This window comes from Protobothrops mucrosquamatus, unplaced genomic scaffold (genome assembly GCF_001527695.2).
Source record: "Protobothrops mucrosquamatus isolate PMUCROS unplaced genomic scaffold, P.Mucros_1.0 scaffold1114, whole genome shotgun sequence".
NCBI lineage: Eukaryota > Metazoa > Chordata > Lepidosauria > Squamata > Viperidae > Protobothrops > Protobothrops mucrosquamatus.
Window position 1 is genome coordinate 319,263 of NW_015387333.1, and position 25,947 is coordinate 345,209.

Sequence of the window (25,947 nt, forward strand, 5' to 3'; positions counted from 1 at the left end):
ACTTTCCCTGCCCGGGAGCGCCGCGCATGCGTGGTTCCGCCCCCTGCGCCGGCCGAGGCGTAGCTGGCAAGCGGCAGAGACGGAGCAGGCCGACCACCAGCTGGCCCAGCTCAAGGGAGGTAAGGCACCCGCCGGAAAAGGGGAAAAAAATGGCGGACAAAAAAAATGGCGGACAGCCTTGCTTGGCGACCCCCGTGAACTGGTCGATCGACCCCAAATGGGGTCGCGACCCATAGGTTGAGAACCGCTGCTGTAGGGCCACAAGAGGACTCTTACCGTTCCACATCTTTGGAGGTTCGAAAAATGAACATTTGGGATGAATAAGACTGGCTGGGTTTCCAAGTCAGTTTGAGGCTTGAGGTAAGTGATTTCATTGCTGCGAAAGCTTGAAACTAAACAGCTTTTTAAACCTGAAAGATAGAAGAGAAAATGATGGGTTTTTGTTTTTTTTTAATCACGCTCCTTATTCTAAATTAACAGAAACCTCATATTTGAAGGGAAATTTTCTGGGATCTAGTTATACAAACCCAAACAAGCACACTTAAGAGGGAAATTTTATAAAGAAAAATATTTTAATGTATAAATTAAGCCAGCACACTCATAGGGTTAATAAATAAACATTAAAAATATTATTTATGTCATATAGTTATATTAGCTGATTAAATCACAGCATTGAATGATTAATTGACACCATTTTAAAATATCCCTATAACTGAAATAGAAATTTGATATTAGTAAGGTGGCTCTGTTATTTTTGACATCCCTTCTGTTATTCTTTTACTTTGATTTTTATACCTCTTAATGTATTTATTCATTCACTGTTTTTAGCTTCGTTGAACATTGTCCAGAATCATTTATTTGTGAATTAGGTGGCTATATAAATTGGTTTAATAAACAATAGGTATTGGTATGTTTCTCTTTTCTCTATTATTATGTTGTTATCCCTATTATTTTTGGTTGAGGTTACCTTTTTAAAAAATGTCTTTATTACACAATCACAGGCTGACTGAATGCAGAATGCTACTTGAGAAAAGTTCATAAAAATGGATGCCTTGACATTACGAATTCACCTGTTGTCTCTGTTCCTCCATGAAAAGCTGGAGAACAGTTTCAGAGTTTGTTAAATACTAATTGCTCCTTTGCTTTTCAGCAGGGTTAAACAGTCCCACGAGGCATCTTACAAAATCATAGAAATGTATGATTCCGCTTGTAACTTGATTTTCTTCCTCCCCACATGAAACAAGAACCAAACACATTAAGCAGGAAGAGGTAGAAGACCTGCAAATATTGCCTTGGGGCTGGTAGCATAGGAGTTACTTCTAAATGGAAAAAAATCTTTGGGTGCCAAGATAAAGAGGAGGTGGAGTTGCTCTCTATATATAAGAAATAACTACATCTCTACAGAAATAGAGCACAACAATGATGAAAACTGTCTTGAATGCATTTGGGTCAATATAAAAGGGGAAAAATGACATTGCCATAGGTGTATACTATAGGCCACCCAACCAAACAGAGGAAATACATGAACTTTTTGCTAGTCAGCTAACTAAGGTATGTAGGAAGCACATCACAATAGTAATGGGGGACTTTAATTGCCCTGACATCAACTGAGAAACAAACTCTGCACCAAGTGGAAGATCAAACAGATTCCTGACAAACCTAGAAGACAACTTTGTCTCCCAAAAAGTAGAGAAGGGAACTAGGGGATTAGCCATATTGGATCTAATCCTCACTAACAGAGATGAAAAGATAGAAGGTGTTGAAGCCACAGGGACCTTGGGGGGAAATGATCATGCAATATTGGAATTCAACATTATGGAAGCACAAGCAATAGAACACAGTCAAACTAGAGTCTTGGACTTCAAGAGAGCTAATTTCAATAAACTTAGCGAGGGCTTGAGAAGGATTCCATGGATAAGAATCCTCAAGGGGAAAACAACTCAAGAAGCTGGGGAAATTTTGAAAAGTGAGATAATAAAAGCCCAGTCTAGCACAATACCAACAAAGAAGAAAAATAACAGCTTTCAAAAGAAAGCAGCATGGCTGTATAAAGATAAAGATAAATTGAAAGATAAAAAGGACAAGTATAAAAAGTGGAAAGAGGGGCACATAACTAAGGCAGAATATCAGCAAATAGTCCGTGCCTGCAAAGATGAAGTGAGGAAACCTAAGGTCCAAAATGAACTATGGCTTGTGACCAAAGTCAAAAGTAACAAAAAAAGCTTCTTTCAACATGTAAAAAACAAGAAAAAAAGTTAAGGAAATGATTGGTCCATTAGTGGGGGAAAGTGGCAAGAAGGTGACAAGCAAGAGGGAGAAAGCAGAACTATTTAATTCATTTATTTTGCATCTGTCTTTACACAAAGAGAAAAAAACAATCCAACTTATAAAAAATAGATTAGAAACACAAGTTAAGACAGGCAAGAAAATGGTAAGTGAGCACCTGTCCAGCCTAGACGAGTTCAAATCACCAGGACCAGATGGATTACACCCCAAGGTTCTCAAGGAACTGGCAGATGTGATCTCAGAACCATTGAACTATATTTTTCAAAGATCCTGGAGCACTGGGGAACTACCAGAGGACTGGAAAAGAGCTGATGTAGTTTCCATCTTCAAAAAAGGGGAAAAAATAGATCCAGGAAACTACAGAAGACTGGACAGCCATTTGTCTGAAATGGTATAGGGTTTCCTGCCTGAGCAGGGTGTAGATGACCTGAGCAGGGACTAGATGACCTCCAAGGTCCCTTCCAACTTTATTGTTGTTGTTGTTGTTGTTGTTGTTATTATTATTATTATCATCATCATCATCATCATCATCATCATCATCATCATCATCATCATCATCATCATTATTATTATTATTATTATTATTATTATTATTATTATTATTATTATTAATATTACTGCTAACCTTTTGGCCTTTAGGAAGGAACTTAAGTGTTTTATATCTCAGGGACTATCAGCACTAATGGTGATGGGCTTTCCTTAGAGACAGGCTTGTATTTCTGGTTATAGTTATCCTCTGTCATTATTTATATATTGGCATTTTCCTTTGTGGTAGTGTAAAACATCTTGAGTCCTGCAAAATATGTGGTGTATAGATTTTGGTGTGAAGATAAATAAATTCACCCAAAAAGCAGATATAACTGAAAAGCTATTTTAAAAAGTCAGTAAACAAATAATCTTGAATCTAATAAAGTAATGTCTTAACACAAACTCATCCATTTAAAAGCCTTCTGAGACTATTCTAAGAGCTGTGGTGGTGCAGTGGTTAGAATGCAGTATTTCTGGCTAACTCTGCCTACTGCCAGGAGTTCAGTCCTGACCGGCTCAAGGTTTATTCAGTCTTCCAACCCTCTGAGGTCAATAAAATGAGGATCCAGATTGTTGCGGGCAATACGCTGACATTGTAAACCGCTTAGAGATGGCTGTAAAGCATTATAAAGTGGTACATAAGCCTAAGTGCTATTGCTATTTCATAGATGGCATCCTAGAGAAACCAAAGTTTGTTTGTAATATGCTAAACCCCATTCAATATTGGTAAGATGTGCCTGCAGATTGTCCCATGAAATGCAAGAAAACTTGTGAGTCATTTTTTTTGGCAACACTCATTTAAGAGGTCCTTCAAGAATGCATTATTAAACTGAGATCAAAACCAAGAAGATGCCATTGGCAACCAAACCCTAGAAAGGTGAACAAAGAAAAGAAGGCAGAGAAGTGAGCAGAAGGTGGAAATGATGTTGATGGCCCCAAAATAGATCCCTAAGGATCACATAAATTAGCAGAAGGTGGAGGTCATATTGATGTCCCAAAAGAAATCTCTAAGGACCACAGAAACGAGCAGAAGATGGAGGTCATGTTGATATCCCAAAAGAAATCTCTAAGGATCACCTTTTCCTATATGACCCTCATGGTCAACTCAGTTAATCTTACAGGTTCTTTATAGTCTCTCCGTTTTTGGAAACCTGACTGGTGGTTACTGGAATGACAAGTCTTCAGGCTGTGGTGCCCATACAACGAAGCCCTTACTCCAGGGACTTTCCCCTGGCCCTTTCTTTGCTATCTTGAAGGCCCTAGGCAGAGTTTGCCAAGGCTTCCTTGAGGGCTTGGAGCAATCGCGAGGCCCTTGAAACTAGTTCTAGCTGCTATTTTTATCTCGGTGACCCGCTCTTTTGCTTTTCTCTCTTTTGTAGTTTTTTATGGCTGTTTTTATTTGACATCTTACTTATTATGTTTTGAATATGGATTTGTTTTGTAAGCTTCCCGGAGGGCATGTGTCAACTTATGGGGTCTAAATCTCATAAGTAAATAAATAAAATAGAATAAGCAAAGAGAAGGATTTTCAAAGTGGGACTTTAGATCCAGCTGGGGCTGGGCTAACATGGCTGGCCTGGATTCTAGGTGGAAGGTGCAAACTTGGATCCTATAGTATAGCCAGTCTCTTGGGCAGCTTGGAGTTTCCAGAATTGCACTGATTTATCTAGAGGGCACCAGATCAGTCAAGCTGGACTAAGAGTAGACGCAACTGTCAGGTCCCCAAATCCTTATTGTTTCCCCTGTATATGTGCTCTTGTTTTAGGGCCTGCCATTCTGCTGGGAGGAGGGGGGAATTTGCTTTCCTTTGGGATAACTTTCACCTTCTACCTTTTCTCTCCTGCCTATATCCACTTGAGGAAGGAATGTGTCTCTCTTATCAGGGAGACAGTTACAGAGAAACGAAACTGGAGAAGACCTTGAGATGCTCACCAACTGTGCCAGTTACCCATACACCGTGCCATTTGTGGATTGGCTGGATTTCTTTTTTTAAAAAAAATAAATTTTATTCAGTTTTATAAGGTTAGGGAAGGGATGGGATCAGTATGGGAGGTGGGATTCAGAATGGGGGTCAGGGTTGGGAACAACAATGGGGTTACCCCCCATTGACATAAACATTCTCAAGCTTTAGCAAGCAGGCTATTGTCCGGGTACATATGTTCAATAGCACTAATTAATGTAATAGTAAATAGCTATAGTAAATATGAGAAACAATAATCATAAACAATGTCAGTGAGTCAGTACATGTCCTTCATCTTACTAATATATATTCACAATAAGGTATCACTTTCATTTCTCACTATCTTTTTGCTAGCCATTGATAAAAATTGTCCCATGTTTTAAAGTAAACTGAATCTTCCTTCTCTTTAATCTCTAAAGTTAATCTGTCCATTTCTGCACATTCTAAAATTTTCTTAATTATGACCTCTTCAGACGATAAATTTTCATTTTCCCAGTATTGGGCAAATGCTATTCTCGCTGCTGTCAATATATGCAATATTAAATACTCACTCTCCTTCTCATACTTGGCTTCTAGTATTCCTAACAAAAACAATTCTGGTTTAAATTGTATCTGTATTTTAGTCATCTTTTTCAACCATATATGAATCGTAAGCCAGATTTTTTTCACTCTAGGGCCGTGGTGGCGAACCTATGGCATGTGTGCCACAGGTGGCACGCAGAGCCCTCTCTGTGGGGACGCGTGCCATTGCCCCAGTCCTAGGCCTTCAGTTGGGTTTTATAAAACCTTTTTGCTTTAGGCCTCCGCCACCGTGTGCAAAAAAAAAAAAAAAAAGGTTCAATCAATTTCAACTTCTTGCGGGGGAAAAAAAGATCTTGCAAAGTTGGAATTGATTGATTGATTGAACTTTTTAGTCCCACCCAGTCTGCGGTTATCACCGCAGCCATGCCCACCCAATTGGTCATGCCCACCCGGCACCCAGTGATACATAAGTGCGTTTTGGGTTGCAGTTTGGGCATTCGGACTCTAAAAGGTTCGCCATCACTGCTCTAGGGCAGTGCTCTAGGGCAGATATGGTAATAGGTACCTGGCTTTTGTTGAATTGGCTGGATTTCAAATGGACAGTATGACTTTGGTGGGAGAAGGAATATTGTTAGTTTAACTACTATACCTTTTAAGCAGGATTTCCCCCAGATCCCGCCTTGACTTCCCTGCTGTCACTAACCCTTTGTAAAAGTATCCTTTTGAGACAATGCCTGTTTCAAGAGTTTTACTTTCTGGGGTGGTTAACTGAGGTGGGTCCTTACAGCAACTCTAAAGCAACTGACTGCTGGAGCAGAGTCTTTTTAGACTGCAAATGCTGACACTGTTTCTAAATCCTTAAAAGCAGTTGGAAGCCAATCCCTGGTCATCTTCACGGCCACTAATCTCAAAGGCTGAGAATATTGTGAACCTATCCAAACCTCCACCAGGTGAGCAACAGAAAAATACAAAATACAGGTAACCCTCAACTTACAACCTTTTGCTCAGTGAGCCATATGAAGTTACAACAGCCCTGAATGAAGAGACCTACAAGCAGACCTTGCCCTTTGGACCATTGCAGCGTCCCCAAAGTCACGGGGTCAAAATTCAGACGCTTGGCAACCAACATGGATTTAAAAGGGTTGCAGCATCCTGGAGTCACGTGATCACCGTCTGCAACCTTCCCAACTGGCTTCCCACAAGCAAAGTCAACGGGGGAAGCCGGATTTGCTTAACAACCGCGTGATCCGCTTAACAGCTGCAGTGACTTGTTTAACATCTGCCTTGCTTACCAACAGAAATTCTGGTCCCAGTTGTTGTAGGTCAAGGACCACCTTGTACGGAACTCAATCAAAGCCCCAGTCTGAGCAGTTGCTACAGTGGGGGAGCTGTAAAGCCACCCAGGAGCCCCCCTCATTTGTCTTTAAAAGACCCCTGAAATAAGAGCATCTCAGTCTTGACTATCGTATCTGAGCCTCAACAGGGAGGGAAGAAAAAGGGTGGGTTGCCAGACCGTGGGAACTGTGAGGCAGGGCGAGGCAGACGTTCCCACCAACGGAGAACTGCTGCAGAGCCTCCGTATTTCAAAGTAGGAAATTTGCCTTTCATGCGGTCCCAGGTACACCGTAGCTGAACTGTCTCAGATGCTGAAAAAGATGGCAGGGTGAGACCGCAAAGGTCCATATCTGATTCTGGAGTTGTGCAAAGCAGGAAAGCAGCTCAAAACCATGAAGCGGCAGGATCTTCCTTTCCCAGACACTAAGTTGTCTGCAGCGTGTGGTTAAAAACATCAAGACGATGGTCACGATGGAACAACTGAAGCTCTTTATTATATGGAACACACAAATCATGAACTATGGTGCTGGACTGCAAGACGATCAAACCGGTCAGTCCTAGAGGAGATCAACCCTGACTGCTCTTTAGAAGGCCAGATCCTGAAGCTGAAACTCAAGTACTTTGGCCACCTAATGAGAAGGAAGGACTCCCTGGAGAAGAGCCTGATGCTGGGAAAGATGGAGGGCAAGAGAAGAAGGGGACGACCGAGAAGGAGGTGGCTGGATGGAGTCACTGAAGCAGTAGGCGTGAGCTTAAATGGACTCCAGAAGATGGTAGAGGACAGGAAGGCCTGGAGGAATGTTGTCCATGGGGTCATGATGAGTCGGACACGACTTTACAACTAACAACAACACACAAATGAATGAGCAGAGATCTACTGACTGCTGTGGCTGCCATATTGACTTTTTTTTTTTTTTTACCATACCTTGCAGGCATCTCTGTTAGTCACCATCCCTTCAGTTTCCTTTGCATGGACTGGTATCCAGCCACGAAGGCCCCTTTCCAAACAGTTTAAAGGAGCGGTTAGTCCGCTTCTACTCACCGTTATTATTGGCATCCAAGCATTTCCCTTTCCTCCTGAACTGTTTGCGTTCATCATCCCGCATTTTCCTCTCTGCTCCCTAGAAGAGAAGGAGAGAAGCCACAACCTCACTCTCACATTCATGGCTGCTAAAAGTAAACCTACGAACATTTTATGTTTTAACGTAATGGTGTGTGGGAATGACCTCGGGAGACTGTGTGCAGAGATGCTGCCAAAAGATACTGCCGAAGGAGCGACCAGATAAGAGGGAGCGTGGCCCACAACTGCACAATGGGTGGAACAAGAGAGACAGGAGGGACCCTCCTTAAGTTCTCAGGCTCTAAAAGTGACAGCAGGAGGCTTGTACTTTCAGGCTGCAAAGTTCTGTTAATGTAGCTTAACAATAAATTAGATTTAGCTTATCTGGCTGTGATTACCTGTGGTCTGCCTAGTTAGTAAGACTGACAAGGCTGTGGCAATGTGACATGACATTCCTCTACCTTGACTTGCAAACATCTGAATCTAATAGGTCATGAATAATAATAATAATAATAATAATAATAATAATAATAATAATAATAATAATAATAATAATAAAGTTGGAAGGGACCTTGGAGGTCATCTAGTCCAACACCCTGCTCAGGCAGGAAACCCTATACCATTTCAGACAAATGGCTGTCCAGTCTCTTCTTAAAAACTTCCAGTGTTGGAGCATTCACCACTTCTGGAGGCCGGTTGTTCCACTGGTTAATTGTTCTAACTGTCAGGAAGTTTCTCCTTAGTTCTAAGTTGCTTCTCTCCTTGATTAGTTTCCACCCGTTGCTTCTTGTCCTGCCTTCAGGCGCCTTGGAGAATAGCTTGACTCCCTCTTCTTTGTGGCAGCCCCTGAGATATTGGAACACTGCTATCATGCATAATCATTGACTGAATGTATGCCCTGCCTCTCTCAATTTTCAGGTGCCCCACTCCACCAGTAGACCCATTCCAAGCCATGGGTACCAGCCCTGGACCCATCCATTCATGCATCTTGATCTCTCCACATTCTTCCCTCTTTCCATTGCTCTTGCTGATTCATCTCTCTCTTCTTTCTTCTTCCCTTCCCTGCCTCCAGCTGCCTACCAATTAGATTTGAGAACAAGGACAGGGTTTTTCTCCCCCATCATTGCTGCATGGAGTAGGGGGTGATCTGGGTTGTGATGGTGGCGAAAGGTAGAGAGGGGTGGGAAATTCCATTCAGAATCCTTGCTCTCTAGGCTTAATTGGGGGGGGGGCCTGGGGAGAGGCTGTGGGACATATTCAAAACCGCAAGCCTGAAAGTCCTCTTGTTCAGCTCTAAACTTTCCTTGGAGCCCAAAGGTGGCACTTTAGCTCTTGCTTGCAAAATTTCTCTCCAAAAGATTTTGTGTTCAAGAAATAACAAACGACGGGACAAATCAATTGAAAAATAATTTGGGCTGCCATTCCTTCACACGGCAACGGCTGCGAGGATTATATTGGCCAAACCATGGAAAGAAAAAGAGATGCCGACTGTTGAAGAATGGATTTTGAAATGGACTGAATTAGCAGAGATGACAAAACTAACCGTTTTGATTAGAGACAACGGACTAGACAGCTATATAAGAGACTGGAAACCGTTTGTGGACTTCCTATGTGCTCAATATAATAAGAGATGGTGAACAGAGGGATCTGAAGATGAGTGTAACGTTTAGCTCAGCCCGTTGACTGCTTTTTCTTTTTCTTCTTCTTCTTTTTTCTTTTATATACATTTGTAAAAAGGGAGGGGAATTTATTCCTTTCTTCTTTCATCACTCAGCCAGGGTGGATCCTACCGTACATGTTATATATGTTAAATTTAATTGACCACTTTTTTTCTCCTTTTTTGTACACTATTTTCTTTTTTTTCTTTTTGGTGTGGTTAGGGTTGAATGCACGCTTTTGTTTTATTACATTTTGTTTGTTAGTTTTACTGTTCAGTATTTTATTCTCTATGATAAAATAATAAACTTATATATAAAAAAAGAAACAACGAGGGTGACCCCTGGCCATCCCGAGGCTTTCTACACACACACACACACACACACACACACACACACACAGAGCCCATGCACAAAATTGCCAAAGGCTCCCTTTACTCTACCTTATCACAAAATATTTTGATCTGGCAGATGGCTCGGTGGACCAGCCGGTTTGTCCCGGTGCTGTAGTCGTAAGTGTCAATCTGGAGATTCAGAGGGACACCCTTCACACCCTTTTGAGAGGAGAAGTCCGTGCTCAGGCAGTTCACACCAATGAACACCTGCAAAAACGAATGGAAAGCACTATGGAGCTAGGTCTATTGTAGCCTTGAAAGAGGGGGTTCACCTGAAGCTCTAGAGGTGTCCAATGGGTGGGTTGGTGTTATTGCAATGGGACCGACTAATTCAGGGGTAGGCAACCTTGGCTCTTTTATGACTCGTGGACTTCAACTCCCAGAATTCCTGAGCCAGCCATGCTGAGGGGAAAGGGAGAGGTTTCCATGCTGAGCCATGCTGGCTCAGGAATTCTGGGAGTTGAAGTCCACAAGTCATAAAGCAGCCTAGGCCTAGGCCAGAGGTAGGCAACCTTGGCTCTTTTATGACTCGTGGACTTCAACTCCCAGAATTCCTGAGCCAGCCCTGCTGAGGGGAAAGAGAGAGGTTTCCAAGCTAAGCCAGGCTGGCTCAGGAATTCTGGGAGTTGAAGTCCACGAGTCATAAAAGAGCCAAGGTTGCCTACCCCTGGACTAATTGCTCAGAGAAGCCATTCCTAACCGAGATGAAAGTCAAAAGATCAGTGTAACCACCAAAGGGAAGAGATTATTGGAAACAGATTGGTTCAAAGTTCCAAAATCTCTGCCAAATTTGTGGATATATAAATTGGGTGGGCCATTTTTCTAAATCTCTTCAGGAGAGGGAGAAATTCTCCAACCATTTCTCAAGGGTGTCAACGCTGCTAATATTGAATATTCTGACTGACAAAGATGACAAAGGGCTTCCTTGAGACAGGACTTCCTCTTCAGGGTGACAATAACACACTGACTTAAAAATGATGAGAGGAGAGTTGGCTTCTCTTGCAAATATTTAATGGAATTCAATGTGGGAAGCCAGGGAGACAGCAGAGTGCCGGAGAGATGATGGGCCAGGGAAAGTCAGAGCATTGACACACAACTCTTGGCCCCACCACTTCACACCCTACCACTCCATCGATGTGAATTTCTCCTAAATCCTTTTCTACTTTAAAATAATGTTCTAAACCAAATTCTTCTTTATTAGATTAATTAAGAGTTAGTTTTCAAAAATGCAGGGCAATTTTTCTGCCTGATTCTAGCAGGTAGTTCTGTTGGTATCTCAAGCCTACCTTTGCTTCTTCAGCGATATTCCAGACAAAGGATAAGGCATTGTAAGCTACCTCTTCAATGTGCTGCACAGTATTGAAATTCTCTTTACAGTCAGCTAAAAGAGACAAAAAAACATTTATTTTATGTTCTTTAATCAACCAGGTACAGTTACTTAATTATCATTACCTTTAAAAGATGTGATAGGTCCATATTTACTCCTCAGAACTACTCCTAAACTTTCCTCAGGATTCAGTGGCTAAGATCTAGGATAGTTCTACCTCCATCCAACCTTACCCAACTCCTAAGAGCCATTCTGACCATGAATGTCACAAGAATGGCCATGGTCTGTCCCAGGTGGTGAATGAAATCTATGGCCCTCACCATCATCTCCATAAACACCTGGAGGAGAAGATGGAGGTAGGCAAAACAAATTAGCAGGAGTGCCTCCATCACAGTGGGAAATGGTTGGCTTCCCAGCCCCATGGACCTGAAGCAGCTCACCTAAAATCTACCAGGTTAGTTGTCCCAAAGGTGCTTTTTTGAGATTGAAGAAGCTTCTTGGATAAGAAGCGAAACGTCTACAAGGAAAAACAAAGTCCAGTTGCCTTTTGAAAAAGCGCCTTTGGGACAACCATGATGACTGAGAATCTCCATAGATACCAGATTAGTTGTTTGGGAGAAAGCCCACCTACCCAATTTTTTATTCTATTCTGGACTAGTAACCCCGAAGTAGTCACACTCCATACCAACATCGATGACTCTCTGTTTGGCTGTTGGTTGGCGCGAATGCCAATGTTTCCAGAATTTGAGCTGTTCCATTGGAATCTTCTCATTGTCAAAAACCACCATCACCACGCTCTAGAAAAAGAGAAGGAAGCCCACACAGACACTGTTAACTTCTACAAAGTGCTTATTTATACATCCATTTGCAAAACCAAAACCAACTTTGGAGTAACATTCAGGATTGATGACGATTTTAGAAAACTCCATGGCTATTGTGCTAATGAATCCTGCAGAGACCATGTTTTTTGGCGGAAGTTTGGCCGCCTGTCACTTACCTTCACTTTGTTTGAGGACAAGTGTAAACATTTGGCGTCTCCAACTGTCCTCAAAGTCACCGGGTAGAACTGTCCTTTGTTGAGGTACGCCATGGGTGAGTCACCTGACTTGATATGAATAGCTTTGGGAGATCCCAAGGTGTATTCAAAGTCGCTGGAATGGAACCATTAAAGAAAGAGAAAGAGATTTTACTCGGTAAAACACAAAAGGCATAATCTCAGAGCGAACATGGTTTTCTTCAATGTCATAGCTACACCAATATAATGAGACTACAAAGCTGGACAGATCCTAGTTCATGAGCTAATTAGAACCCTCTTCTACTAATCAATAGGGGACATTTAAAAACAGCATCAACCAACAACACATCCATCTTCTACGCTGGTCTGATGGTTTAATGATGTTCAAAAAAAATAACTGCAATTGAATAACAGAACAGAATAACAGAGTTGGAATTGACCTTGAAGGTCATCTAGTCCAACCCACTACTCAAGCAGGAAACTCTATATCATTTCAGATAGATGGCTGTCCAATCTCTTCTTGGAAAATCTCAGTGATGGAGCACCTACAACCTCTGGAGGCAAGCCGTTCCACTGATTAATGGTTCTAACTGTCAGGAAATTTCTCTGTATTTCTAGGTTGGTTTTCTCTTTGATTAATTTCCATCCATTGCTTCTTGTCCTGCTTCCAGGTGCTTTGGCACCTATTAAAGACTCTATGCCTGTTGTCTGTCTGCTATGTAACTGCAAATTGTGAAAGTGTCTCGATGTGAAAGGTCCAAGTGGAAGGGACAGCCTAGGCACCAGATGTTCTTTTCATTGGAGACCAGTTCATTCCTAATCTCTGCATAGCTCCCAGATTTTCAATTAGAAAACTGAGAAGTTTTGGATGCACAACAGCTGAGCTGAAAATAAATTGGCTCCCTTGCTGAAAGGAGCCATCATTGTAGGTTCATGGAAATGCAGCACCAATTCAGAAGAAACTCTATGTGTGAAAGTCCCCAATTGTTCTCAAGTGAGCCCAACTTATAGAAAAGAGGATAACCAAGTGCCTCAGAGTAGGAAGTGCTCGATTAAAAAAAAAAGATATATTTTTTTCCTCTGTTGGAGATTAAATAGTTCAGGAGAAAACCTTCACACTTACGTCTTGCCATCACTGATGGAATAACCTTCTGAACACGGAGCTTCTGCCTTCAAAATATCATTGAAGATCAAGGACTGCAGAGAACAAAACCAGGACAATTTGGTGTGATTTGATTTGATTTGATTTTAATTTAGTTTACTATGTATGTATGTATGTATGTATGTATGTATGTATGTATGTATGTATTTTGAAGCCTCCCCTGTTCCCTTAGTTCAGGGGTAACTGTAACACTTGGCAACTGTAAGTCTTGTGGACTTCAACTCCCAGAATGCTTGTGGAAGTTGAGGTCCACAAGTCTTAAAGGTGCCAAGCTTGGAGACCCCTGCCTTAGATCCAAGGCAAATTGGGTAGACAGATATGTAGCAGATTAAGCTTTGCTGTGTGGGGGGACAGAGTATCCAGAAAAAAGCACCATCTCCTTAACTGTCTCAGCCAGCTGCTAAACAAGTAGGACATCAGAGCAGACCAAGCGGGAACCACCCTGTACTCAGAACCACATAATCAGCTCTTGAATAGCAGAGTGCTATTTTTGCAACCCCCAGAACAAGTTTTTAGGAAGAGAGAGAGCTGAAGTGGCTATGGATTAGATCAGTGTTTCTCCACCTTGGCAACTTTTAAGACGGGTAGACTTCAACTCCTATGCTGCCTGGGGAACTCTTGGAGCTGAAGTCCACACGTCTAAAAGTTGCCAAGGTTGAAAAACTCTGCATTACATGGAAAAGAAGGACTTTTTTTGCCAGAAAAGGACTTACCAAACCCATTCTAATCCAAACCACATCCTAGCTAGCAATCTGCTTATGAACTAGGACAGGGGTAGGCAACCTTGGCTCTTTTATGACTCGTGGACTTCAACTCCCAGAATTCCTGAGCCAGCATGGCTGGCTCAGGAATTCTGGGAGTTGAAGTCCACGAGTCATAAAAGAGCCAAGGTTGCCTACCCCTGAACTAGGAGCAAATACAAAAATGTCCTGGCTTTAGGTGTGAAGTAAAGTGGTTGCACAACCATGAGAAAAACCAATATTTCTCCCCAGATATCCCCACCACAGCTTTCCCCTGTCTTGTGTTGTTTAAAGGTGTTGGAACAGAAGCTCCCTCAACAACCAGACCCCAAAACGGGATTTCTGAGAGCTGTTGTCCAATGCAACTGGAGGACCAGTTTGTGCTAATGTTTGAAGTGGGAGATCTTCCTTTGATCTCCAGAAAGCTTCTTTCTGTCCTCAGCTACATTTGCAAAGATGTTGCTAAGATATTTTTTAATTATGCTTGGTCCATAAAAGGTGGTATCCCAATGAAAGAAAAGCAAAAGGGCTTGGATTGATTTGTATTTTGAAATCTGCCCAGCTTTCTTTGGGTCCAGGATAAACTGGATGAGGAGAAGGAGAAGAACAAGCAAGGCAAAAGAAAGTTCATGCAGAACATTAAGCCATAAACCATGGTTTACAAACATCTCCTTTGAGAATTCCATTCCATATTATTTCACAGCCCATAAAGGTTGCTTATCCTTGAACCAGGATGAAAGGAAACCAATCCCATCAGGACTCTAAGTCAGTAATTGCTAAAGGTGGACCACGTCTCTGTACTTTCCCGTTTCTTAACTCTTCTGCACTGGCCTAGTGTAATAGGAAAGAGCAGCTTAGAAATAAGCTGTAGTCACTGAACAATGTGGATAACAATGTGGATAAGAAGTCTATTTAAGGAACAGCTGACATCACCCCCCCCAACTCCACTTCATCCTGCTGAATCCTCGTGACAACTGATTTTGTATGAAAGGGACACTCCTTTGTACGCCTAATTACCACAATCTGTGCTGCTCCCATTTATAACCATGCATGTCACATCCTGCACAGAAGTGGGCAGAACCACACAGCTTGGATCCAAGCCAGGTGGCTGACCAAGCTGAAATGGCCCTCCCTTAGATCCACCAAACTTTCTGGGTTTCAAAACAGGCTGGATTTTATGCTACGCATTAAGATATACTTTCCCCAACTTTCCCGAACCTGGTGCCTTCCAGATGTGCTGGATGACAATTCGCGTAACTACCAGCTGTGTTGGTTGGAGATGTTAGGAATTGTGCTCCAGTACATCTGGATGCCATGTGGTTAGCGAAGCCTAACTTAGCGGTGTCACTGATATACACCTGCAGACCACCATTGGCTTGATAACATCAAACAAGGATCTTGCATAAGTTCTTACCTCCTCGGGGTCTTCTTTAAAAGTGCTATCTGGCTGCCATCTCTGTTGGGGTGGAGCCACGTGGATGGAGTCAAAGAGGGAATTAAGCGAGCCGTTGTCATACATGTCTCCTGAAGTAATCATATAATTCTCAGGATTGGTCTCTAGTTTGCTGGGACCTGGAGGCAGAGCTGGTGGCTTCTGAGGAGAAGAGATGCTCTCAAAAGCTAAACCGTTCTTCTTGGGCAAGTCCAGATATTCTTGGTTCACCGAAACGTTTTCAGCCAGAAGCTTCATGAGCTGAGCAGAACCTTCAAAGGAAGAAATCTCTGGTTCATATTCCATCCCATGGCAATGCCTAAAAGAGAAGGAAGGACCAGGCAAAAGGATTTAGCAACAGAAGGCCAGCAGAAGGACATTTAATACGGTAACTACTTGGTAACTACTTGGTAAATACTCTGTTATCATCAGAACTTGATCAGATTATTCTTTCGCTTTCATTTTGCTAAATGGAAAGCTTACACCGTTTATAGTGCTACCCAATCTCTTTCACAGAACTCTCTCTAAGGAAAGGATGGAGGAGCCATGGCTTTCCAGAGACAGCTCAAGTACAGTTCCCTGAATTCTGAGTGGAACTGTTGGGAGTTGTAGTCCAGCAACACTTGGAAGACTGCAGGCCAGGGGAGCTGAAATCCACAAGTCTTAAAGTTGTTAGGGTTGCCTAACACTGGAAGTTTTTAAGAAGAGACTGGACAGCCATTTGTCCGAAATGGTACAGGGTTTCCTGCCTGAGCAGGGGGTTGGACTAGATTACCTCCAAGGTCCCTTCCAACTTTATTATTATTATTATTATTATTATTATTATTATTATTATTATTATTATTATTATTATTATTATTATTATTATTATTATTATTATTAATCATCGCACAGTCAGCCAGATGTTCAGACTGGATTTGGCATTTTTGTCTACCTATCAAGTCCTTCCCAAGGACCTGGGATAGGCAGATGTGGATGTTTAATGGTATTCAGATATCGTCGCAGGATGGAGGTGGTTCCTAGTAAGGCCGCCTTTTGCAACTGACTAATGGCGAATTTGTCAATGCCGATGGTGTTCAAGTGGTGCTCCAGTTGTTTTGGGATTGCACCCAAGGCGCCTATTGCTATTGGTACTACCCTTGCTTGCCTTTGCCACAGTCTTTCTATTTCTATTTGTAGGTCTTTGTATTTTGTTATCTTCTCCAGTTCTTTCTCATCTATTCTGCTGTCTTCAGGCACTGCCATGTCCACTATCCAGACTTTTTTTGTCTTTCTTATCAACAATTGTTAAGTCCGGGATGTTATGTGGCAGGTGCTTGTCTGTTTGAATTCTGAAGTCCCAGAGCAGTTTGTTTATTACTACTACTACTACTACTACTACTACTACTACTACTACTACTACTACTATTATTATTATTATTATTATTATTATTATTATTATTATTATTATTATTATTATTATTATTCCTTCTAAGCACACCACCTCTATCTCATACCTGAGCAGAGATTGCCTCTTTTTATAATTTTGCAGTGGCTGCCAAGTGGTTTCAGAAGCCTCTTTCTCTACTAGGAATAGTAAATGATGTCCCATCAGTGTTGTTGAACTACAGCATCCAAGATCCCTTTCAATTAGGCATGCACTCAAATTCCCCAGCACCTGGCAAGCCAGAGGTTGCTAGTATACATCTTTTGGAAGCACAGTAAAGCTTTTCAAAACAACTGGGTGCATAACCAGCATTTTTGATCTGATCCTAGTCCAGAAATAGGTAGAAGAAGCCAACCTACTGCTGCATCAGGACCATTGTGTAGGAGGCAGCCACAGACCCCAAAGGGATGCAAATAGTTTTTTTTCACTTCTGCTCTCTTCACCCCATTCCCCCCAATCTGTCATAACTTGTAATCTAGTAAGACATTGTGGAGTCCAGCCCTCCCGTTGTCGTCACCTACTGACACACCTTTCAATTATTTTTTGAACTAAAGAAACAGATGTTTTGTAGCATGGATTTATAAAGTCCTCATTTCCCCCCCCCAAGCAGTTTACAAAACGGGGCAGATATTTTCCTTACCTCTTCCCAACTTCACTGCGCCCCGGTGTCCCAGATGGAAGGATTCGCTTATCTTTTGGAACCTAACAAGGAGAAAAAAAATAACGAAAAATAAACATGTCCTGCAGATCAGGATGATGATGTTCCAGGTTGAATCTCTATTATTGTGTATTCGCGATGGTTGAAAGAATGCATTTAACCTGGTGGCCAAATTAATCATATTTTCTAGTTTGTGCAACAACCTCAGCTATAAACACAAATCAGATGGACTGGATTTGCATAACACTCTAAGGCAGTGTTTCTCACATGACAACTTGAAGATGCGTGGAGTTCAGTTCCCAGAATTCCCCAGCCAGCATTCTCCATTCCCTTGAAGTTACCAAGGTTGAGAAACTCTCTCAAGTTTGAGAAACACTGCTTTAGCATCATGTTTATTTGCAAAAATAGAAATGAGTTCTGCTCTATGGACATTTGGGAACTTGACAGGCCTGCCGTGGCCGCCATTTTGTGAGTGCACCCAGCAGATTCTCCTAACCCCTGCACCAATTGTTCTTCATACCATATAATAGTCATAAAGGAGACTCAGGGCTGCTACGCTGTCATCATCCCCATTTACTCTCATCATGGCCTTAGTGGCTGCTGTTAGAGGGTTCTCCAGATAAGTCTTCCAAGCTTCGTCTTCGTTCATATAGGAGTACTTCTGCAAGCCCATCCCATCGTTTTTCAGAAGACGCACAGACATGAAGCTGAATGGGAACACAAAGAGGCACGTTGTATTGGGACATTTCTTTGCAACCATCTGTTTTAGCAAAATACGTAGAAAATTACAGCACTTGTATCAGTTCAATACACCCTCTCTAATATGAGCAGCGCTATTTGTTGGGGTGTGCTTTTTATATTTTCCTTGCATGCTGTCTTGTTGTTTCATTTTACACGTATGACTTCATTAGACAACAAAAAATAGATTTTATCTTCTAAATTAGACTGATTTAGATGGATTAACAAGGGTGTAATGAATCAAGCTCTCACTTGAAGCTCTAAGTGAAGTGTTAGTGCCACTTTATAATGCCTTGGTAAGGCCACACTTGGAATATTGCATCCAGTTTTGGCCACCATGATATAAAAAAGATGTTGAGACTCTAAGAAAGAGTGCAGAGAAGAGCAACAAAAATGATCAGGGGACTGGAGGCTAAAACATATGAAGAACGGTTGCAGGAACTGGGTATGTCTAATGTAATGAAAAGAAGGATGTGGGGGTGACATGATAGCAGTGTTCTAATATCTCAGGGATTGCCACAAAGAGGAGGGGATCAATCTATTCTCCAAAGCAGCTGAACAAGAAACAATGGATGAAAAGTAATCAAGGGCACATTCAACCTAGAATTAAGGAGACATTTCCTGATCGTGAGAACAATTAATCAGTGGAACAGCTTGCCTGCAGAAGCTGTGGGTGCTCCATCACTTTAAGAAGAGATTGGACAGCTGATTGTCTGAAATGGTATAGGGCTGGGGTAGGCAACCTTGGCTCTTTTATAACTCGTGGACTTCAACTCTCAGAATTCCTGAGCCAGCCATGCTGAGGGGAAAAGGAGAGGTTTCCAAGCTGAGCCATGCTGGCTCAGGAATTCTGGGAGTTGAAGTCCACAAGTCATAAAAGAGCCAAGGTTGCCTACCCCTGGTACCCCACATCTCCGAGTGGCCAAGGTTGAGAAATACAGGCCTAGGCCAGGGGTAGGCAACCTTGGCTCTTTTATGACTCATGGACTTCAACTCCCAGAATTCCTGAGCCAGCCATGCTGAGGGGAAAGGGAGAGGTTTCCAAGCTGAGCCATGCTGGCTCAGGAATTCTGGGAGTTGAAGTCCACAAGTCATAAAAGAGCCAAGGTTGCCTACCCCTGGTATAGGGTCTCCTGCTTGAGCAGAGGGTTGGACTAAAAGATCTTTAAGGTCCCTTACAACTCTGTTATTCTGTTAAGTTTCTGGGGAAGCTTGCCATGTAATATATAATAGGTCAACTCTCCCACCGAGAGTCCCATCAGCCTCTAGGATGTTTCCAAGGGAAACATTTTGGGTGGCTCTTTACATAAAAACTCTTGGGATCTTGAGGTGAGATACAAAGAACTGAATAGGTGAATAAAATGAGTAACCGTATTCTCCTTCTGTTCTCATCCCCTCCTTTGCTTGCCCGTTCCTGCACTTTCTCACAGTCATAGGTTATGCAATTTGTTGTGTTTTTATTGTTTTATCTTTTAATTGTGAGATGCCCTAGGAGCTCTAGATGGGTGGGATTTTATTATTGGCTAAAAACAAACAAGCTATTAGCGAAAGTTAAGATTTCGTCCTGAAAGACTGTCTGGATCCAAATTGGCTCCCTTTTGGAAAAGCATCTTTACCGAGCTAATGGTAAATCTGTTTAGCAACAATGACAAACCGAAGACATTTCTGTCATGTCTTTCAGCAAAAGAACTTTCAAGATGTGTAGGCTAAAACAAACTACAGCAACAAAAGAAGTGATTAAACAACTCCACCAGCAGTCAGAGGAGACAGACAATAAAATGTATCTGCCTCAAATCCAGGCAAGAGACCACAATTAAAATAGCACTCCAGGGTTATTCACGGAAACCTTACAGAATAAAGCAGGGGTTCGCAAGAGAGTTGGAAAAATAAATAAAGCTAGTACAAAAGACAACCCGTTCTTGAAGAATAAAAAAAATTACAATTAAGGTGCCAAACTCAAGAAGGCTCTGTCTCTGTTAACTGCCCAATTCTGGAAGAAGGTCTCTAATGACAATTTAAATAGTAGACATGTTTTTTATGTACTGCACAATGTTTTAGATCAAAGCCAAGTTGAATTGTGCTCAGGAAGAAATTTGACACCCGTATTGACAAAATACAAGAGGAATATCCCTTTTTTTCCCCTCGTGTTTTTTTCCCCTTTTTTTTAAATCATCCCATCCCTGAAAACTCAAATTGCAAGCAATTTTGGGCAGCCTAATCTTTAGCACTTCCAAGGACCAGTTTTCCAATCTTGTTCTAGAGTAGATCTCCCCCCACACCCCATTGGTTCTCACCCTTGTGGCCCAGGTCAAAGTTTTGTTTGGACACTGATACCCTCCATAAGTTCTTTAGATCAAGGCTTTTCGACCAGTGGTACGGGTACCACCTGTGGTACATTGGCACCTGGCAGGTGGTACGGGACCATCCTAGAAAAGTGGTAGCAGGGGAGAGGAATGAGCTGAACCGGTGGCAGTACCGCACAAGCCTGAGCGAGAGATGGCTGGAGCTGCAGGGCTGTCAGGGCTCAGTGGAAGCGCCAGGATCAGTGCCAGGCTCCAGCTGGAGCTCAGCACTGATCCTGGCGCTTCTGCTGAGCCCAGAAGAAGCGCCGATCAGCTGGAATGTTGCAGCATCTCCAGGGTCTTGTGATTTACATTCAGATGGTTGGCAACTGATTCATATTTATGACGGTCACAGTGTCCCAGGGTCATGTGAAGTGACCAGAACCTGCTGCAACCACCCAGCAGATGGAGGGAATAAAAACCAAACACCCCCCCACCCCACCCCCGCTGCCAATCCTCAACAGAAATGCTCACAACAATGAAAACCTCGGACAGGAGGAAGAGCGCGGCCGGGCGGGCAGGCAGGTGTCTTGCTCGGCTGTGGCTTGGGGGTCACTTTTTTCAGTGCCATTGTAACTTCAAACAGTCACTAAGCGAACTGTTGTAAGTCGAGGATTACCTGTACTTTATCACTTTTTTCCTTTTTTTTTTTTTTTTTTGGTCATCAAATTTTTGACACCTTGCTAGGCGACTGGTGGTACTTGGATATTGCCATATCCTAAAAGTGGTACAATGAGTCAAAAGGTTGAAAAGCCCTGCTTTAGATGTTCTCTGGTCCCAACCTCCTGATTTTTTGTCTTCCCTCTCTTGGGAAGCTGTGGCTCAGTTTCCCTCTGTCACACTCTCCTGGGGCTAATTGGATCGTAATGTGATTACATGGAAGGCAGACTATGACATTCTCATGATGCAATTATTAATCTGAACAAAGACCTGGAACAGTTCCTGCAAAATGTTTTGAAAGGCAAAAGAGTGGGGGAAATGGATGCGCTCCGAATGGCTTAACACTTTTGCTTTGCCAAGTCTCCAGCTGATTATTCAGCTTCTGCGATTTGCATTTTCCCCCCAAAGGCATGGGATGATTCTGCCGTATAAAAAAAGGCTAGCAGCTATGAAATACACAATAAGACTCCTGCCCCGTCTTCTGAAAAAATCTCCGAGAGGAACCTTACTAAAACGTTCGTTTCTCCGGCACGATCCACTACAGGTAGTCCTCGGCTTACGACCGCAACTCAGCCCAAAATTTCTGTGGCTAAGTAAGACAGTTGTTAAATGAATCTTGCTCCATTTTGTGATCGTCCTTGCCACAGTCGTTACTGCAGTTGTTAAATTAGTAACCCAGTTGCTAAGTGAATCTGGTTTCTCCGTTGACGTTGCTTGTCAGAAGGCTGCAAAGGGGGATCAGGTGGTCCCCCAGGACATGGCCACCGTCATAAATATGAGTCAGTTACCAAGCGTCTGAATTTTGATCACGTGACCAGGGGGATGCGACAGCGGTCTGTGAAAAACTGTCCTAAGTCACTATTTTCAGTGCTGTTATAACTATGAACGTCACTAAATGAGCTGTATTTATAATCTCCTTGACTGGCTGAGGGTCTCAGATGAAACAATGATTCCAGCAGGTGGACCATCTCATGGACATGTGATCCCCCCTTCTCTCTTTCTCTCTCTCTCTCTCCCTCTCCTCTCTCTCTCTCTCTCTCCCTCCCTTTCTTTCTCTCTCTCTCTCTCTCTCTCTCTCTCTCTCCCTCTCCTCTCTCTCTCTCTCTCTCTCTCTCTCTCTCTTTCTCTGTCTGTCTGTCTGTCTGACTCTCTTTCTTTCTTTCTTTCTTTCTTTCTTTCTTTCTCTCTCTTTCTCTCTCTCTCTCCCTCTCTTTCTTTCTCTGTCTCTCTTTCTTTCTCTCTCTGTCTCTCTCTTTTTCTTTCTCTCTCTGTCTCTCTGTCTCTCTCTCTCTTTCTCTCTCTCTCCCTCTCCCCCCTCTCTCTTTCTTTCTCTCTCTCTCTGTCTGTCTGTCTTCTCTCTTTCTTTCTCTCCGTCTGTCTCTCTTTCTCTTTCTCTCTCTCTCTCTCTCCTCTCTCTCCCTCCCTCTCTCTCTTCTCTCTCTCTGTCTGTCTGTCTCTCTTTCTTTCTCTGTCTGTCTGTCTCTCTTTCTCTCTCTCTCTCTCTTTTTCTCTCTCTCCCTCTCTCTCTCTCTCTCTCTCTCTCTTTCTTTCTTTCTCTCTCTTTCTCTCCTCTTTCTTTCTCTCTCTCTCTCTCTCTCTCTCTCTCTTTCTTTCTCTCTCTCTCTCTCTCTCTCTCTTTCTTTCTCTCTCTCCCTCTCTCTCTCTCTCTCTCTCTCTCTGGGGATAATTTTTGTTTTTTGTTTTTAAATGTTGTTAATTCTCGGTATTTTCTGGCATAACTCTCCATGTTTGCACACTTCATTTCTCAAAATAGTCTGCTGACTTTGAACAACATCAATTAAAGGAGTAGGTGGGGACCCCAGAAATGGATCTTAGATTCTGCATGCAGCCTTGGGGTTGCCGTTTGCCCATCCCTGGATTACTGCGATCTGTTAATTAATGGGGCCACCCTTGAAGAAGGTGCAGACACACTGGCAGGTGCAGAAGATGGCAATATTAAATTTTATGTGGAACCACCCAGGATCCTCCCTAGTTCTCACTAAATTGAGCTTCATTTCTGGAGTCAGTTCAAACTGCGGGTTTGGGGTTACAAAGGTCCATTTGGAACCTCTGAATCCAAATTTACCCTCTCCAATCAAATGTTCTCCACTTATTTCAGATCACGATAGCTAGAACTGTAATATCAACACATCTGGAGGGCAACTGGTAACCGAAACCTGACCTAAAGAGTACACTGTGATTTAATTTACTATATTACCAGATCTGTAGACTGTGATATTATCAGTAGACTGTGATTTAATTTACTATATTATGGAAACTTTTCATTGAAATCATTCTCCATTGAATATAAAAAGGGGGAACAGTCCTTGTGGGATGGTCCCCGATCTTCTAAAAATGTCAGGACTGCCTGAAATTCACATGCAAGGGAAATACTTTCTTACTTGGCCCTTTAAATATTCCCAACATGATGTCCAGATGTTTTGGTCTACAGTCTTCATAAAACCCATCTTAGCATGGAAGCTAATACAATTTGCCTGAAGAACACCACACTGGGGAAAGTTGGGTTACAAGTTCTTCACGGCAAGAAGTTGGTTTTCTTTCTTTCTTTCTTTCTTTCTTTCTTTCTTTCTTTCTTTCTTTCTTTCTTTCTTTCTTTCTTTCCTTCCTTCCTTCCTTCCTTCCTTCCTTCCTTTCTTTCTTTCTTTCTTTCTTTCTTTCTTTCTTTTTCTGTTTCTTCCTAGTTCCAGGGAATTATATTTCCCTCCTCACCTATATGTCCATTTCTGTAGGACTTTTCTAGGACACTGTCATAGAAAAGTAAACCCATTAGGGAATCCATGAAGATAAATTAAAGAATCCACTAGACTGCTCTTCTTTGTACTGCTTATTGCTCTTCACTTCCACTATATCTAACCCAGGGGTAGGCAACCTTGGCTCTTTTATGACTTGTGGACTTCAACTCCCAGAATTCCTGAGCCAGCATGGCTCAGCTTGGAAACCTCTCCCTTTCCCCTCAGCATGGCTGGCTCAGGAATTCTGGGAGTTGAAGTCCATGAGTCATAAAAGAGCAGAGGTTGCCTACCCCTGATCTAACCCAATACTGGGAGTACCCTAATTTTTCTTTACTTCAGATATCCAGATTGTGAGGGTCATTGCTTATGTTGTTACGAGAGTATCACAAACAAGAACTTGCAGAACTGGGAATTGTCCAATATTTTGTAGAAGTGGAAATACAAAAAGTATATGAATAAAACCTCACCCAAAAAAGATTGCTTGTGGCTTTTAGGGGATTGGGACATAAGAATGGAAAGGGGGGGGGGAAGCAGAGGGGACCCTACAGAGGAGCACTTCTTATTGCACATTTGATTGCAGGTTCCATTTTTATTAACAAGGATATGCAACTGTTAAAGGCATAAGATTCCTATTTCTCTTATTCTGGTTCATACAGGGTTTATTAACTAATTCACATTTAGCTGGACGTACCTGGTAAGCTTTAAACCATGGTGCCACTCTAAGCCAAAGCTTGTGGATTTCAACTCCCAAAATTCCCCAACCAGCACAGCTGGCTGAGGAATTCTGGGAACTAAAGTCCACAAGGCTTAAAGTCGTCAAGTTTGAAAACCCCTCCTCTAATCTATGGTTTTGTTAAGCACGAATGATTGAATCAAGCCACTTACTAAATGCTTACTAAATGCTTACTAGATGCTTACTAAAATGGCCCTCAAGGGAGATCAAAAAAGTCAGATTGACAGTCACAATCCTGCAATCAAAACTGCTCCGTTTTTTCATTGGCATCAATAAGCACAAAAAAGGAATGGTGGGGGGGGGAGATTGATTCCATAGCTGAAGCTGCTGTCTTGACTTGTGCCCCATCACAATAAAACACAACTTACAAATCAGAAAAAACTACAGTTGTGCAACAGGCTATGCCCAACAAAACAAATTGCACTTCTGTGCTGCAGGATGTACAAAGCAGGCCCGTCGCTTACACATCAACCAAAGCACATGAAGAGATCTGAGCTTTTCCTTCTCTCCCTCCTTTAAAGATCTGATCTGAACTCATACAACTACAACTTGAGATTGGAATAGTGAAAGCAATGTTGGATTTGGCATAATCGCAACATTTACAGCAGTATTTCTTAACCTCGACAACTTGAAGATGCGTGGACTTCAACTCCTAGAATTCCCCAGCCAGCATGGCTGGCTGGGGAATTCTGGGAGCTGAAGTCCACGCGTCTTCAAGTTGTGGAGGTTGAGAAACATTGATCTACAAGGAGTTTGTTCTTAAATCAATCACAATCTCTGGGCATAGCTCATCTCCTGCTTTGTTTGCAAGGAGAGAAAGGATTAGAAGTAAGGCCAAGATCCTCCCTGCTGCTTTGATTTTCCACAAATGGAAAAGAGGACAGGCTGCAGATCAAACAGAGTCCCACTGGAGGGGTGGGGGAGGGAAAGGCATCATTGCCAATCCCCACCCTTGGGTGCTTTTCCAGTTAAAGAGGCCCTGTGGCTCAAGGGCAAGACTTTTACTTAGATCACTCTCCACTCCGCCATCCTGGAGTCAACCAGCAGCTATTATGTGTTGCTAATAAGAGTAGTTTAATGAAGAGAAGGACAAGGGGGGACATGATAGCAGTGTTCCAATATCTCAGGGGCTGCCACAAAGAAGAGGCAGTCAAGCTATTCTCCAAGGCGCCTGAAGGCAGGACTAGAAGCAATGGGTGGAAACTGATCAAGGAGAGAAG

At 42.5% G+C, this 25,947-nt stretch overlaps 1 protein-coding gene across 1 annotated transcript in view; it reads right to left on the reverse strand.

Moving 5' to 3' along the window:
- GRHL3 (grainyhead like transcription factor 3) overlaps positions 1-18,199 on the reverse strand; it is a 34,190-nt gene extending 15,991 nt beyond the window's left edge. Inside the window, exons 1-10 of the mRNA XM_029284912.1 lie at positions 18,022-18,199; positions 17,484-17,545; positions 15,400-15,736; positions 13,207-13,280; positions 12,066-12,219; positions 11,754-11,865; positions 11,028-11,122; positions 9,790-9,948; positions 7,674-7,752; positions 277-410 (exon numbers count right to left, since the gene is read on the reverse strand). Of these exons, the coding sequence (XP_029140745.1) occupies positions 277-410; positions 7,674-7,752; positions 9,790-9,948; positions 11,028-11,122; positions 11,754-11,865; positions 12,066-12,219; positions 13,207-13,280; positions 15,400-15,736; positions 17,484-17,545; positions 18,022-18,174 (1,359 nt within the window). The 5' untranslated portion in view covers positions 18,175-18,199. The remainder of the gene's footprint in view (positions 1-276; positions 411-7,673; positions 7,753-9,789; positions 9,949-11,027; positions 11,123-11,753; positions 11,866-12,065; positions 12,220-13,206; positions 13,281-15,399; positions 15,737-17,483; positions 17,546-18,021) is intronic.
- Positions 18,200-25,947: the final 7,748 nt, after the last annotated feature.